General features: G+C 37.5%; 1 protein-coding gene across 2 annotated transcripts; it reads right to left on the reverse strand.

Moving 5' to 3' along the window:
• Positions 1 to 375: 375 nt before the first annotated feature.
• Positions 376 to 14,371, reverse strand: LOC114185362 (peptidyl serine alpha-galactosyltransferase-like). 2 transcript variants are annotated; one of them, XM_028073043.1, is made up of 8 exons: positions 13,915 to 14,371; positions 13,077 to 13,247; positions 12,447 to 12,690; positions 12,132 to 12,332; positions 11,423 to 11,898; positions 2,122 to 2,286; positions 1,716 to 1,959; positions 376 to 1,427 (listed from the first exon to the last, which is right to left on the reverse strand). In XM_028073043.1, the coding sequence occupies exons 1-8, from the start codon at positions 14,217 to 14,219 to the stop codon at positions 873 to 875; spliced, it is 2,361 nt and encodes a 786-aa protein (XP_027928844.1). In that variant the 5' UTR covers positions 14,220 to 14,371; the 3' UTR covers positions 376 to 872. The 2 variants fall into 2 exon arrangements, with proteins under 2 accessions (XP_027928844.1, XP_027928853.1); XM_028073052.1 differs by having other exon boundaries at positions 13,077 to 13,152; positions 13,915 to 14,201.
• Positions 14,372 to 17,987: the final 3,616 nt, after the last annotated feature.

A 17,987-nucleotide genomic window follows, 5' to 3' on the forward strand; every position in this document is an offset into this window, starting at 1 on the left:
TCGAAAATGACCAAATTGAACTTTTTAAAAAAATTAGAGAACTAAATTGAACCAAAAAATTATAAGAGAACTAAAATGAACAAAAATAACAAATTAGAAAACTAAATCAATAATTAAACCTTCATTATATTAGTGAATTGAATTTTTATTAGATCATATCAATCAAATCGATTATAAACTTTACACTCCTTTTCATTCTCTTTTTTCTAAATTCAAATCCATTCTCCCTTCCCATTCTCTCGGTAATCCCAACCAACAAAACATTAAAGAGTAGGTGAGACATTGTGTAAACAAAATTACTTCTTAATCCAAATGTTAATTTTTTTGGTGGCACACAATGTGAATTTGTAACTTTTGTTAGCACTGATGTAAGAATACCTAGAATAATCGGTGGCCGATGCAGACATATAACACTATTTTACAAATCCCTTACAAGTATTGTTGTGAGGGATACAAGGTTACAACAATGATTCAAAAGACTCACAATTCACAACTCATCAAATGCCTTTGCATTGAGTGAATCATACAATACTTTAATCAGCTACTCCGCAGTCCAACACCAACCTGTTTCAACAACGAAGGTGCAGGATTTGATTCTCTCATTCCATGTTGCTAATCTTTTCATGAATTTTGGGTACAAATAGTATAAGCACTCTCAAGCCTGTCCAAATGAGAGGTCCTTAAACGTTCATATTATCATCCTCTATGGGAATGAAGCCAAAATCTCCCCAGTAATATAACTTATACCCTTCAATCACGTCACTGCAGGATAGTCTTAAATTCTTTACCTGCATGCTTTACGCAATAAGAATAAGAGAAGCAAAACGATTAAAGAGGCAAGGCGGTTCAAGTTATGTGCCCATCTATTTCGGTTACAAGTTTCTTCTCCTGGTTCTATGGTGTTTCATTTTCATTCTTTTTCTTTTGTGACTAGAATGCACCAAAAAAACTACGACCAAGAAGCCAAATACAGAAAATGCACATAAAAATAACACCCAAACCCTGAAGGAACTAGGTATCCCTGTCCCATCTTTTTGAACACTAATCATTTCCTCAGAATAATTTGCTGACTTACGATTTTCCTCTATGGCTTTTAATTCGGATATGGAACCATCTTTGTGGCAATTCATTTTTTCATGATGCAAGCGCAATGCTTCATTTAGTGTCTTCACACATTCTATACTGAGAAAATCTCGCTGTAAATTTTCCTCATCATTGTGATCAAGTGTTGATGGGTCTGGTGGCTCTGGAAACTTGGCCCAGCATCGGGTAACCATGTCCACTTCTCGCCAGTCTGCCTTGTCAAAACTCCAATTCCCAATTTTGAATTCTAATCCATAGTGAAAAATTCTATATTTGATTCCTGGCTCAGGAACATATCCTGGGTATATCATAATCTCTTTGTTTATAGTATGCCTCAATTTCAACTGCATCAACAGCATTACAGGTTATATACAGTGAAACCTGTTCATAATCTAATGAGGGTATTATGGGGGAAGAAATTCGAAGATCATTTCAATCTACTGTAAGGTATGCAGCATAATCATGTGAACACTCATAAAGCATCAAAAGTTCAGAACGAAACCATGTGCAAATTATATCATATAAAATTTCAATACAGCATTTTGATTTTTTTTTGTTGGCTCCCGTGCTTGTGCTTCTATGAACGAACAGCTATGCTGAGTACGAATTGTGAAAATATAAAAACAGTATACCTCTGCTGCACCGAATGAATAACCGTACATCTCGCTGATCCAACCAGATTCATGGATGTCTCCTGTTATATTTCTGGCATAGCGAGCTCTGTCAGCCCGAACCTCCTCAGTTTTATGCAGCCAAAGTAAAGCAAATTTTCGCAAATCATCTATATGCATGATGATTACACCACCAACCTTGTCACAAGCCTCGGGATGGCTTGTATGCAATTTTGCAAGCTCATTGTCACAGCCAATAAGATAGCTAGCATGTAAAGAATAAAATATAAACAACAAATGAATCATCATACTTCAAGTGAAAGGCCAAGACAAAAACCCAGAAAAACAACGGCATCCACAACAATACATTGATGCCAACAATTCCAATGATAGGTTTTACAATGATAAATTGAATTCACAAGCTTACTCGTAGGGAGTTGAAACAGGTTTGCCGCGTGCAGCTTTGAATTCCCATGGGGTAATGGGGCCTCTCACTATCATATCAGCGTCTAGAATCACTATGAATTCAGCTTCGATATTTGCATGATTGAGCCAGTGGAGAACTGCAGCTGGTTTGTTAATGGCTGGATACCTGATATAAAACAGATAAATTCATTTCTTTTCCTAAAGTTTAAATACTTTGTCTAAATAGATATCCAAAAGTGATAGGATCTCCATAATTGTGCATTTGTGTACTGGAGCAAGATATACTATTTCAGCTGGCAACATCAAACGAAAGACCGATGAGTAATAGATTGTGACTCAAATGAGAGACAAATAAGCAATTATAATTCCAAATAGTTAATCTCTGCTCTTATCAATATCAATGTTATACAATTTAGAGATAAAGACACTCAATACAGAGACGTACACAGTAGAGCTGCGTTCTACGCACAAGTATAAGATACCTGGCCTCTGAATAACAGGTTAGTTACAAAAGCTGAAGTTGAATAGAACTTATAAAACATTTAGAAAACTTTTCGTAATAAGTTAATTAGAGGCCCAATGGGGCTCATCAATTGGTATAGTTCACAATATTTTCATAAGATGTTTGTTAAGACAACCAAGAGCTAGTCACGAGCAATAGACACATAATATAGCTCTTTTGGTTCTTATACCAGTTCACCTCAACCTAAGCTACGTCCTAATCACCTTTACAAATGTAAAAGAGTTTACTAATCAAACTTGATTACAATATTATACATCTCCACTTCTAGTTCACATGAGTACACAAAGCCACTCCTTGTTATCCTTGAGTATACAAAGTCACTCTTGGTTATCCCTTTGTCATGTAAATAAGGATGAGGAAGAACTTGTTGAAGATAGAGAAGATAAGCATAAAGGAATAAAGACAAGAAGCATGACAAAAAAAAATAAAGAAGAAGAAATAAAAAGACATGTAAATTGATAGATTTCCTAGATTATAGAATATTCTATGATTTTCTTAGAATATTGTATAATCCAAGCAAATTCTAGGAAGCTTAGCCGAATTTGAAAGATTGGGGTGTCTTTTGGAGAGCTTTTGACCAACACAATGTCACTTTCAAGTGCACATGATTGGTTATAACTTTTTTACTTGACCCTTCACAATTTCAAGAGCCAACTTGAGCCTTTTGAAGAGCAAATTGGTGCCTTTTGTGTGACTCTTGAAGGATTCATCATGAGTCATTCCTAATTTCAAGAAACTACCGTGTTAAACTAGATTAGGAGTTAACTAAATAGATTAAGTGGGTTAACTCTAGAATATGTGTTCTTAAGTGTCTTTGATAGGACCATGAATGTATATGTTAGGAGGAAGGTTATTAGAAAATAGGTTGTTATAGGTGGTTATCAGGTGGTTGGAGGGGGAAAGAGACTTTCGCTGAAAGTCTATATATAGGGAGAGGTAGCCTGGGTTAGGGGGGTGAGTTTTGTTTTGTTGAGAGGAGTGAACAGGATTGTGCTGTCTAAGACACGTAATCCCTAGAAATCGTGTATAGGATACTTTGTGGGCTACAATCTAAAATCAAAGTATTTCCTTTGGTTTGGAGTGTGTCTTTACACTTTTTATGTGTGTGAGTGCTGATAAATTGGTTTCTTTAATCGAGAAGCGTAACATTTGGTCCGACCAGCCGGATACCAAGAAGAGGAAGGATAATGGAAGGCAGAATGAATGCGATGGAAAGGTGGGCTAGCAATCAAGACAAGGCGATTGCAGAATTGAAAGAAAGTATGCAAGAAGTTAAAGAAATGTTGCGAAAATCCAAGAATCACGAAAGGAACTCAGAAGGAAGTGAGAATTCGATGAATGGAGGAAGAAAGGGAAGGAGAGAAGAAAAAGTTGAAGAGTCTGGGGGAAGAGCAGGAAAGTCATAAGTATTGGATGAAAAGGGTGGAATTACCCACCTTTGAAGGGGTTGATCCGATGGGGTGGATAGCAAGAGCAGAGAAGTTCTTCAAAATTCAAAACATTTCATCAAAGGAAAAACTTTGCCTGGCAATTATCAGTATGGAAGGAGGTGCCAACCATTGGTTTAGATTCTGGAAAAGAAAGGTCAAGAATCCTTCGTGTGAGGATTTGATAGAGGCACTGATCAGGAGATTTTGGGGAAAAGAAAGGAGTTTTTTCTTCGAAAAATTGGCAACTTTAAGGCAGAGTGGGGGAGTGGAAGAATATGTTCAAGAATTTGAGGTGTTAGTGTCACAAACTTCAGAAGTGTCGGAAGAACAACTCTTGGGATATTTTTTTGCTAGTCTGCGAAGTGAAATTAGAAGTCAAATCAGGCCCCATAATAGGACCTATTAAGAGCAATGGAAAAAACCAGAGATGTGGAAGATGTGCCGAAAGAATCAAGAACGGTAGGAGGAGGTGCATCCCGAAATAACAATTCTTCATTTTGGTATCAAGAAGGAAGGGGGAGCCATATCAAGAACATAAACTTTCAAAGGAACGGGAAACTCTCAAGGGACTTCCAACAACGTTAGCACAACCAAAAAAGAGGAAGGTGGGAACTCGGTTGGCTTAAGGATTTGAGGAAATTCAGTAGGGGGAGTGAGGAGCAAAGGAGTGTGTAATCTCTCATACCCAGAGTACATTAGGAGGAGGGAAGAAGGGAGATGCTTCCATTGTGGGGGAGCTTACACCTCGAGACACCGATGCCCAGAGAAGAATGTGTGGGTCCTAATCATGGCTGAAGATGAGGAGGCAGGCGAAGCGGGAGAAGAGGGGGAGATGGAGCAAAAGCACATGGAACTATCTTTGTTTCAGCTGGGGGCTGACTCAAACGAACACAATGAAATTACAACTATGGTTGAACAAGAAGAAGGTTTTGATCTTAATTGATAGTGGAGCAAGCCACAATTTCATTTCAGCAGATTTGGTGGTTGAACTTGGTCTGCTAGTGGAAGCAATGCCACCCTACAATGTGTTTTTGGGAGATGGCCATCGAAAGCTCACGAGAGGATGTTGTCGCATCATGTGGTGGAGGAAATGTTTTATTTCTTCCAACTAGGAGGTGTAGATTTAATTCTTGGGGTCACTTGGCTAGCGTCATTAGGAGAGGTTCAAGTTAATTGGAAAACCTTAGCTATGAGCTTTAGTGAGAAAGGGGACAAAGTGCAGATTAAGGGAGACCCAACCTTGAAAAAAAGGGTTATTTCTCCAGAAGCATTATTGAAAGATATTAAGATAGAAGCTATCACATTAACATGGGAGTTGGGAAGAACAGAACTAGAAAAAAAGGAAGGTCTGGAAGAGAAATTAACCCAGAACAACAGGTAGAATTGGATATCATTTTGAGAGAGTGTGTTGAGGTCTTTCAGGAGCCGCAGGAGTTACCACCTAACAAGCACATGGACCATAAAATCCCATTTAAGGCGGGGGGATAGATCTGATTAATGTTAGACCTTACCGATTCCCACATATGTTGAAGACAAAAATTGAAAAGCAAGTTTCAAAGATATTGAGAACAGGGGATCATCAGACCCAGTAATAGCCCCTATTCAAGCCCTATCATCCTAGTGAAGAAAAGAGATGGTAGTTGGAGATTTTGCATTGATTACAGGGCATTAAACAAGGCCACCATCCCTGACAAATTCCCAATACCAGTGATAGAAGAACTATTAGATGAATTACATGGGGCTAGGTCCTTTTCTAAAGTGGACCTTAAAGCTGGATATCATCAGATTCGAATGGAGACATAAGACATTATTAAAACAACGTTCCACACTCACTAGGGGCATTTCGAATTTCTGGTATGCCCTTTGGGCTCATCAACACCCCTGCCACTTTCCAGTGTGTTATGAACACCATTTTACAGTAGTATCTGAGGAAGTGTGTATTAGTATTCTTTGATGATATACTAGTATATAGCAAGACATGGGCAGAACATGTGATTCAGCTAAAGCAAGTTCTCCACACACTACTGCAGCAACATTTTTTTTGCAAACAAGAAGAAATTCGAATTTGAGAAGACCCAAATTCAATATCTGGGACATGTCATCAGGGAAAGGAGTGGAAATGGATAACGAGAAAATGGTTGTAGTATACCAATGGCCTATCCCTTCAACAGTCAAAGCACTGAGGGGATTCTTGGGTCTCACGGGATATTATCAATGTTTCATCCGAGATTATGGCAAGACAGCAAGGCCACTGACGGATCTCCTCAAAAAGGGGAATTTTGAATGGACTCCCACAAGTACGTAATCCTTACAAGCCCTCAAAGAAGCTATTACAACTGCACCAATTTTAACACTGTCTGAAATGGGATTGGAGTTGTGTTGTCTGACAACAAGTGTCCCATTGCTTATTTCAGCAAAGCTTTATCAAATTCCTCATTGGCAAAATCGATATGCAAAAAGGAGTTGATGGCTCTAATTTTAGCCATTCAACATTGGAGGCCCTACCTGCTTGGGCAAAGATTTATTGTTCATACTGATCAAAGAAGCCTAAAGTACCTCTTAGAATAGAGAATTACAACCCAGAACCAGCAGAATTGGTTGGCTAAGTTATTGGGCTGAGTTTGATATCATATATAGGACAGGTACGTTTAATAAGGTGGTAGATGCTTTATCTCGAAAGTTTGAAGACGTAACAGAAAAGGAAAAGCAACTGGGGGTAGTTTTGAAGTGGAAGGGGATCCAACTTTACAAAGGATTAGAGAAGAGTTGGAGGCTAATGCAGATTCACACCCCCTTTTACCTTGGAGCATGGATGACTACATTACTAAGGAAGGCTAGTCCTATCAGCTACTTCCTCTTGGATTCCAAAGTTGATAGTTGAATGCCACATGACTCCAACAGGAGGACATTCGGGAGTGTTCCGCACATACAGAAAACTAGTCCAATCCTTGTATTGGGTAGGTATGAAGAAGGTCGTCACCGAGTTCGTGGCAGCATGTATGATATGCCAGCAACACAAATATCTAGCTTCGTCCCCACAAGGGCTGCTGCAGCCCTTACCCATCCCACAGGCTATATGGGAAGATATTAGCCTTGATTTCATTGTAAGTCTCCCTAAATCTAACGGCTATAATGTTATCTTGGTGGTCGTGAACAGGCTCAGCAAATATGGGCACTTTATCCCTATCAAACATCCCTATTCCGCTAAAGCCATCGCATAAATTTTTGTGAAGGAGATAGTCAAGCTCCATGGCATTCCTTCATCCGTAGTTAGTGACAGGGACCTAACTTTCCTCAGCCTCTTTTGGAAAGAACTATTCAGGTTGCAAGGCACAAAACTCAATATGAGTACCGCTTATCACCCGAAATCGGATGGCCAGACAGAGGTGTTAAACAGAACCTTGGAGACCTACCTTCGGTGTTTTAGTTCAGAAGAACCCAAGACTTGGCATAGCTTCATACCATGGACATAATATTGGTATAACTCCAGTTTTAAGGAGCAACTAAATGCACCCCCTTTGAGATTGTGTATGGCAGAGCACCTCCATCCCTAGCTCGTTTTGTCCCAAGTGAAACAGCAATGGAAACAGAGGCTCAAGAGTTGATGAACCATGATGAGGCTCTCAAACAACTCAGATACCATTTGTCCAGAACACAAGAACAAATGGCAAAATTTGCTAATAAAAAACGAAAACCCTCTCAGATTAAGGTTGGAGATTGAGTGTACTTGAAGATTCGCCCTCATAGACAGACTTCGATGCCAACTAGACTGCATCTGAAATTGTCAGCTAGATATTATGTCCCTTTAAAGTACTTCGACAGGTGGGACCAGTGGCATTTAGGTTACAACTACCCGACACAACTCGCATTCACCTAGTTTTTCACGTGTCCCAATTAAAATTAGTTGTACGGGGGACTCAGCATGTGGAGCAAGAACTACCAGAAGACTTACAGCACAGATCTTCAACTTGTTTGCCCACCAAGGTGCTAGATCGAAAGACAATTTTGTAGGATGGAGAACCAGTACCGCAATTTCTCATTGAATGGCAAGAAGGGCGATCAGAGGCAGCAACGTGGGAGGATGTGGCAACCATGCAAGATTAGTTCCCAGACTTCAACCTTGAGGACAAGGTTGTCCAGCCAGCGGAGAGTAATGATAGGACCATGAATGTATATGTTAAGAGGAAGGTTATTAGAAAATAGGTTGTTATAGGTGGTTATCAGGTGGTTGGAGGGGGAAAGAGACTTTCGCTGAAAGTCTATATATAGGGAGAGGTAGCCTGGGTTAGGGGATGAGTTTTGTTTTGTTGAGAGGAGTGAACAGGATTGTGCTGTCTTGTGTAGAGAGGGCATGTTGTCCCTGGAAACCGTGTATAGGATACTTTGTGTGCTACAATCTAGCAATCAAAGTATTTCCTTTGGTTTAGAATGTGTCTTTACGTTTTGTGTGTCTGTGTGCTGATAAACTAGTTTCTTTAACCGAGAAACGTAACAACCTCAAGTTGTGTCTTCTTCTCCCCTAGGTTGATCCTTATCTCTATAAAAGGAAGGCCTCTCCTTGTAAAATCACTTTTGAAAATTGAATGGAATTCGGTATGAGTTCACTTTGAAAGTCAAAAATTTTACTTTTTTTTCCTTGGTTCTTATCTTGAGAAAATTTGTGAAGCTTTCTCAAGTGACAAATATTCTTGCACGTATCCTTTGGGATTCATCACAAAAAGTAGTGTTCTATTAATTTTCTAATCTTCAATCCATTTTCTATTTCAATTGGTTACAAGTTATGTTCTCTAAGAGTTTTCTTCAACAGTGATGTGACCCCACCAAGCCTAATTGCACCTTCAAGTCCAAGCCCAAGCACATTAAAAGGTCCAATTACAAGATCAATGATGAAAAAGATTCAAAAGGGCCTCCCATTAGATGATCACAAATTCAATGGGCTTCACACATTATTCAAATGGGCCAAAGAGATCACAAAGACTTGAAGAAGTGCATGTAAATCTAGTAGTGTAGATTTAAATTGGATCATTGTTTGGGCTTTGCTTTCCAATAATACATAAGACATGAAAGGAACATAGGATGGGGTTCAAATTTGGCTCGGCCCAATTCTCTTCATACATGGCCGAGATTATCAAGACAAGGAGGCTCCTTTGCTTCATGGTTTGACTAAGGTTGGTCATCACATCTAAAGGCTAAGAATCCTTCTTGTTCTTCAAGCCAAGATCAAGGCCCACTCCATCCAGTGGCTCTCCTTTCTCATGTGTAAATGACTTCATATAAAAGCCAAAATTTCACTCATTTGTAGACACTCTTGAAATTTTATGCAATAGATGCTACTTGAGTTGAGAGCAATCCTCCCTCTATTGCCTTTGAGAGTCACCCCTTTCTAGAGATTTCCTCTCTCTACCTCTAGCCACCTTCCTTAGGCTAGCATAGATTAGGAAATCCTATCACCTCTCTCACTTTCCATTGCTTGCAAGTGCCTTCCAACTTGCCTCCATTCCTTCATCCAATTTCCGCTGCCATAGAGTTCTTCACGCACCTTTGGAGCTCCACCAAACAGGCTTCAAGCCATTACTCATGAGCCTCATGATTCTACCATTGTTCTTCCACTTTCCTTGGTTTGAGTTCTCCACACCTTGAATTGTTCAAGATCCTTCAAAAATCCTAAGGTTCACATCACTTTATCTTTCCTTGAGATAAAACCCAATGTCACACAAGTTGTTTGAAAATGATTACAAAGAAACTCTCACTAGATAGAATATAATCTATAAAGGCTCCTTGTATTAGAAAATAGCTTCACACAAAGTTCATTTTCTCTAAGTTGTCTAGTACACGATCTTTTTATTTAGCACATAGTGTAAACTATTGTATTAACAACAATAAATTCGTCTAGAAGCTCTTAAAATCCCTTATCAGTTTTACATAGAAAAACTTCTATTTATAGTCATCTTGAATACAACCATTGGAGCTTGTGTGCTGATCTATGTGAATGAATTCAGTGCTTTATCTACTATGAATAGGACAACTTTATCTTCTACAAATCCCTTTATAGCATTGAAATTACCAAAGTGAGCATACAAACTTAGAACTTAGTCCAGTGGTTGGAATCATCTTTGGGATGTGTGAGCCAACATTGATAGTGAGAAGATGATCAAACACTTTAAAAGTGTGATTTGTGATATCCACACATACATCACATCCACTTCTTGTGTTGTCTTCTAGACCTCTTATCTTCGTGTAGCATCTAGTAGTCATTAGTCTTACACTGCATCTAGACTTCATTTAAACTTGTAGTGTGTCTGGCAATCTTTGTGCAGGATCTTGGGTAGACTATGTTTAACACTTCTAGAATTTGTGTAGTATCTACCGCTTTGTGCTTTTGTGTAGACTTTAATCTTTATTGTGTTCATATTGTTTTTTCCGGATACACACTAAGTAACTTTGATTAGATCAACCAAAACTTACCATCATTTGTTACCATCATGAAAACCATGAGTTGTCATGATCAAGATTGAATTGACTGATAAAAGATACACAAATTATGCAAATAAGTTGTCTATACATGTATCAGGTCATCTATGCATTAACAGTCTTCCCTCTATCTCTCAAACAGTCAATAACCTACAATTAGTCTCCCTGACAGCCTTATAACTACTATATTCACTTAGGGACCTCCTAAAAAGTTACTGCAGTAATTGTTATTTCCTTTCTACAGATTAAAACTCCAATTCCCTACACTCTTATTGTTCCACACAGATACAGACACACAGAGGCCTGCGACAGTGAGCAGTGTTGAATATTAAATAAATAAATAAATGAAGTTTGATGGTAGTCCCACCCGACACAGATGGACTAAACCAAGAACAGTATGTTTGGAAGATCAAAAGTTAGCCCAATACATAACTAATAATAGTTGCATCCAGCTTGGGTCTAGAAGGTTTCACTTGTTTTAATAATTAAATAAAGTTGTGAAGATATATCTGTTACTCATTATCTAGTCCCCATGTTAGCAAGCGTACAGTTTTCTCTAGAAACAAAAATTAGGGAAAAATAGAAATTGAAAAACAAAAAATTAATCAAGGCAGATAACAAGTTTGACCATAGCAAATATAGTTTCAGATAAAATCTTAATTTTATCATCAGGAGAAGTTCATCAAGATGGAACGCTTTTAGCTACATTGGTTTTAAAATCTTCTGAAAAAACAAAAAGAAGTTGTAATATGTATCCTTTGCACATTTCATGTTATAACCCCTTTTGTTGATTGAATCCTATTTCCCAACTACATGTGTAGAAACAGAAAGTAACTAAGAAGACAAACATAAGACAATTGAAATACACATAGAATTACCAATCGCCTGTTAATGGATGCTGACTCATAGAAGGGACATAATGGGTGGGAGCCAAGTTATGGCCTTTATATAGCTTTAAGTCTGCATCAGAGCAGCTGAGAAGTCTAGATATATTTCCTGGCTGTCCACTTAAACGGAAGCTGTGCATAAGCCCTACAGTCTGCCAGTCAAAATATGGTGTGCATTCAGTGGAAAAAACAGTATGGATTTTAGGATATGGTCGGGTATCATCATGATCAATATGTTTTTGTACTGTGTCCTCCTTCAATTGTAGAGTAGCAGGAGTTACAATTTTTGGTTTAGTTAGTTCAGCAAAGGCTCTGCTTTTTAAAAAGTTCACATATTTAGACCATGCTGGTTTAGGGCAGCCGTTAGCAGCATGATGTAACAGAAGAGCTTCATTTAGAATGTTTATGCACTCTATACTTAAAAATAGTCCTCTCCGTAGATTAGGATCTATTTCCAACTGCATTACCTGCAATAAGAAATTTTCAAGCTTCATTAAAACATTAAAAATAAAAACTGATGTACGGATGCATTCAGTATAATGACTTAAACATTAGGCTTAAAATACTGAGTCTTATATATATACATCAAAGGGAATATCTATGCTTCTCTACAAGACTATGAGACAAGTATGTCACTTGAATATGAATCTGTTTTCTAAACGACAAAAGTATCCTCCTATTAATATGTTGGTATACATACCTCCCTGGGATAAGGAGGTTGAGGAAAGAGCTGGTCACAGCTATAAACAATCTCATCCTTATCATGGTCAGCCTTACTAAATGACCAATTTCCTACCCTAAATGGCCGCCCATAATGGAGAAGAATTGGCTCAACTCCCTCCCGGGGTGCATAACCTGGGTAGATCATCAAGTTATCATTGATCTTGTGATGGAGCCCAACCTGTGAGCAGCATAAGAAAAGCCAAATGGAAAGAGTGAGAGAAGGATAAAAGCAAAACAATTAGTGAAATTTAAATATTTTAAATACAAAAAACATTTTAAAGGGTCAACTAACTTCTGCTGCACCAAAAGAGTATCCATACATCTCACTAATCCATCCTTTCTCATATATGTCACCCGTTATGTTTACTCCCCAGTGAGCCCTATCTTGCCGTACTTCCTCTGTTTTTGAAAGCCAGATAGGTGCCAAAGATCGCAGGTCATCTATATGCATTGCCAAAAGTCCACCTACTTTGTCGCAAAGTTCTGGGTGTTTTGTGTGCAGTTGAGCCAATATATTGCAACAACCACTTAAATACCTAGAGAAGGAATTTTATTTTGTTTATGGCATGTTTTCATTGGTGATCCAGAGATTTAAACACTGAATAAAAAATACAAGATATCTGTACTGTTTTCAAGAAATTCAGACAAGTTTCATAACTTAGTTCAAATAAGTCTTTCTTGCTTGGGTTTAGAGAAGTTTATATTTTCAACTATACCATTAGACACTTTAAATCCCTCTCTCCTCAAAAAAAAAATGTCAAATGAAAACATCCAGATCTTCAAAGCTTTAATATTCTTATAATCTTTGCATAAATGAAGCTAAACTAGCCTAATTACATCCTTCCATTGTTTGAATATCTAGCTATTAACACTATATCACTAAAAAGATTACTAACTAAACATTTAAGATATTAGTGAATACCCATAATATGCTGCAACAGGTCTTCCTTTCTCTGCAGCAAGTTTCCACGGTACAATTCGGCCACGGATTATCATGTCTGCATCAAGGATAATAACCCAGTCAATATTCTCTGCATCTTTACTATATTTGAGCCAATGTAAAACCCCAGCAGGTTTGTTTATTGCAGGGTACCTGCATAGTAAACAAAAATTTATATCTCATGCACCCTATTATAGGAAAGGGATGTCACTAATTTACTTCTGCAATATGGTATTTATGTGTCTTATTTGGCAAAAAATTGAAATTCACATCCCTGTAACAATACAAAAGTACTCACACTCAATGTGAAAAAAAAATGAGGCAGAAGCAGCGTAAAGTTTAACTAACCCCCAGCATTAGTTTCAGAGGAGCAGAAATCAAATAGAAAAAAGGTCTTCACTCACAATTCAAATAGTATATCCTTGGACTACATGCTTCAATAAAAGACATCTTGTCTACTTGAAAACAGATCAGTTAAGTAAAAAGACACTCATACAAACCAAAGCACATAAGTTTCGATTACCAATTGATGCAAACACAAATCAAGACATATACATTCACGGGAATAAATTAGCTAGAACAGAAACGAACAAAATTTTGCAATGATTAACGTCAACATCACACAGCAACACATCAGGCATTTTGCAAGACTGTACCACCAGAGTGGCAGTAGCTAACATAGTAAAATCAGAACCAGTGCCAATGATAGCAGATCAGTTCTCAATAAAACTATATCACATAAAACCAATCTACTCTTTTTCATCCCAAACTAGACTCCTGAAGTTGATTCAACTTCTTGCAAACACTGATTTGACTTTACCAGTCACCAGTTGTGGGGTGTTTGCTCATCGAGGGAACCTCAAAAGTAGGAGCTAAATGCATCCCTCTGTAAGTTTTCTTCTGCTCCTCAGTGCAACTGAGAAGACGCGTGATGTGACCCGGTTGCTTCGCCTTTCTAAAACTGTGCATGAGTCCAACCGTTTGCCAGTCAAAGTAGTTATTACACTCCACAGAGAAGAGAGTCTGAATCCTCCAAGGAGCTTTCTGAGCTGCTTCCACTCTCTCCACACTACAAATGACCAGACCCAGCATCACCAATGACAACAAAATTGAAAATTTCTCCATTGTGGATCAGCTAAAAAGTGAGATGCGAGGTGGGTTTTGTCTAATTTTGGGAACAAGATCTGAATTCCATTACTTTAATCGTTGCCACACCCAAGAGAGCCGGTGAGAACCCAAAGTCAAAGTTGGAGTTTTGTGGTAGATGCTTTTAGTTGACGAGGATGTCACATTAAATGAGTAAACAATATCAATTGCCCTCAAATAGTATGATCCTAAACTAGAATTTTGAAAATGAATATTTTACGCCTGAACGTGTTGATAATATTCTATAAATGAATAACATACATATAGATTTAAAAGTATAATGATAAAATGTAGAAAAACAACAAAATAAAAATGTATGAAATAACTATAATAGAGCGGTGAATTATAATTGATCCTAAAGTGTAAGTAGAAAACATTTATAAACAAAAATGAAAATAATTATTTAAATTTAGCCTAAAATTTTGGTCCCTATTTACATTAATTCAATCCTTTTTTTTTCTTTAATTCGTTCCCACTTTTTGTCAATTTTGTTCAAATTGATTTTTTTACTAACGTCGTTTAAATAATTAACGATATTAAATTGTGGTTGTCATGTGTCACTTCCATTTTTTTTTTATATAAAAGTTGTACATTTTTTTTCATGCAAGTCCCATTGTTTCCTATCTTTATTATTTTAAATTATGTTATGAATATTGTATCGGCTGCATTATTGTGTATATTTATTATATACGAACATGATTTTTGTAACATTTTTATTGTTTAGTATCATGAGTAATCGAAAATAAAATCTTGATGGTTTCATTTTTAAAGATAAAGAATCAACTTATCTAATCACACTAGCCCTTTAATGTTGTGTTCTTTTAGGTGTATTTATTTTTTAAGAGAATTGGAAAGCAAGGATTAACACTACAAGAATTCTGAATTTTAACAGAGGTTTATTAGGAGAGGTTAGAATAACCTCAATTAGTTCATGCACCTAGACGGAGTTCTTGGAGATCTCTTTTTAAACCGCAAGAAAAGTTCATTTCCTTTCTTACTTTTTCGTAATATCTCTATTCTCACCTTTTGAATACTGGTTTGTGTTGCTCGTGTGACCTATTCTCTTCTCGCCTAATCTAGCAGTCCACAATACTTCTCTTTATCTAATCTCACTTCAAAAAAACTTTCGTTTGCCCTCTTTCAACTTCAATGAAAGATCTCTCATTTGCCCTCTCTCAATCGAACCTTCCAATTAGTTCATGCACCTAGACGAGGTTTCCTAAACCCCTTGGAGATCTTTTTTTAAACCGCAGGAAATGTTCATTTCCTTTCTTACTTTTTCGTAATATCTTTATTCTCACCTTTTGAGTACTGATTCGTGTTGCTCGTGTGACCTATTCTCTTCTCGCCTAATCTAGCAGTCCACAATACTTCTCTTTATCTAATCTCACTTCAAAAAACTTTCGTTTGCCCTCTTTCAACTTCAATGAGAGATCTCTCGTTTGCCCTCTCTCAATCGAACCTTCCAATTTTTGTGGATTTCTTTTTTCGAATCTTCATCGGTGAATCGCAACTTCGAATTGGTAATGACTTTCGATTTTTTATTTTCAGTTTCATGTTAATTTCTAACTTTTCCTCTTTCATTCAAATTTGTTCTGCATTGTGCGATTGTAGGTTTAGTGGTTCGTGTTGCTTCACAGCTGCTTCACGTGTTCATAGTTGCTCCGAAGGTTTGCTACTTAACCTAACCTAAAGCTATTACAACAAGTGAACAGTTGTTGTGTGTGTACATGGTCTATTTGTGATTTCTTTAGGTGCGTTAGTTTTATGGTTTGTTGATTTCTAACTATTTATTTAAATATTTTTGGGTCGATTGTATGCTAGTCCTCTTCATATGTCCTCGAGTGTATTAATGGAAGATGAAAAAGTAACTCCTTTGGGATTGTCTGATCAACTTCCCTCTGCTCAAGCAACTTCTACCCAACACCGTTTTCTCTTAGCCAAGTTTGGAATCAAAATTTTGTTTCCCTTCTTTGATGGACTGTTTATAGATTAATATCAGGTTATTTCTAAGCATCGCCAGTTGTTGCTTCTTGTGGTTACAGAGGCAACCACAAATACCTAATATTGGAATACATTTTATTATTAATCTAAAGCTCAGTGGTTTTAGTTTGCAAATGCATTTTTAGAGGTATGGTGATATTGCTATTTTCTTCTTGTTTGAATTTATGCACGACTTGGATACTATTTTTTATTAAAAAGTGGTATCCATTGCAATGGATAGAGCTATCAAAGACATAGGGACTAGTATTGTGCAGTGTAGTAGTGTTTCCATAGCAATACAAACTACAAAGGAGCTTGTTTTAAAGGTTTACATATTTGTGATGCGTAGCTTCTAACTGCTTGATTTTTGAAATCGCATTTTTTGTAATTCAGAATTTAATTCCATTTGGATATATATATATATATATATATATATATATATATATATATATATATATATATATATATATATATATGTATATATATATATACATATATATATATTGCAACACCCCTCTTTCCAAACACAGAAGCCAAACCCCCTCCCCTCTCATTTTCCTCTGCAAACTCAGTTCTTCTCTCTGTCTCACCTTCCTTACTTTTGATCAGATTTTGGAGAGGAAGTCACTCTTGAGCCTCCTGCTGCCTCCACTCATAGCCTCTCATCTCCTAGGTAAGTTTCCCTTGCAGCTTCAAGTCTGATTTAGAAATTTAACTCAAAATTCTGCTTCCATTCCAAGTCTAACCTAGTGCTCATCCTTTCTGTGTGATTGGATGATGAATTCTCTTAGGTTGGGTTGAGGAATTCTGCTCCCCTCTCCTAAATTGTCTTCCTCCAAGCTTTAAATCGAAAATAGGTAAGGGAAGCTGACTTTTCAACTAAATTTCATGCAAATTGTGTTTATGAATGATTCAATTATGTGATTGTGTGTTTAATTTGTGTTTTGGAAACTGTTTGTATGCGAATTTGGATGGTGGATGGTTCTGGGCGAGAATGCATGTGTAGAACAGATGAGTAATTCTGGTATTTTTGCCTAGGCGAGCAGCTCTTGCCTGAGCGAAACTACCAAGATGAACGCCTCTGTCACTGCGCGAAATCTCGCCTAGGCGAGCTGGACTCGCCTGAGCGAGATGACTTCTCGTCTAGGCGAGCCAGTTTAGCCTGAGCGAGAGTTCGCCCAGGACTTTTAATTCACCAATGTACGAGGTCTCGCCCAGGCGAGAGCAACTCGCCTAAGCGAGATAAATTCTCTAGCTTAGGCGAGACCCTCTAGCCTAAGCGAGATTCCCTGCAGAAGATTAGTTTTCTTACTGTTTTGATTACTTGATTGCTAGATTGATTGCTTTAAAAGGATGATGGTTGATATTGTATGTGATCCTTATGCATGATTACACTGTGTGATGGAATTGAGTATGAATTTTATGTGAATGGGAATATGTTGGAGTTAGGATTTCAAGGGAAATCCTAAGGAATGTGGTTTAGTTGGGGTTAATTGGATGATTTTTGATAGACTGTGTAATGAATCTTGTTTTATGCCTTAGCATAAAATAAAGCATGGTTTACTCTTCATTCAAGTTAGGTTACCCTTCTAGTTTCTATGGCGTGTTCTGTGTGTCTTCTACTTTTGCGATGATCATCCCAATTGGATGACGTGAGCAGATAAACTTGCAGGTAAGGATACACCCTCCGGGACGTGAGATGATTTCATTAGACGTACCAGTAGCATATGTGGCCTTTTCTTTCTTTTGCTTAGCTGATCGGGT

Source organism: Vigna unguiculata, chromosome 1, assembly GCF_004118075.2.
Source record: "Vigna unguiculata cultivar IT97K-499-35 chromosome 1, ASM411807v1, whole genome shotgun sequence".
Taxonomy (NCBI): Eukaryota; Viridiplantae; Streptophyta; class Magnoliopsida; order Fabales; family Fabaceae; genus Vigna; species Vigna unguiculata.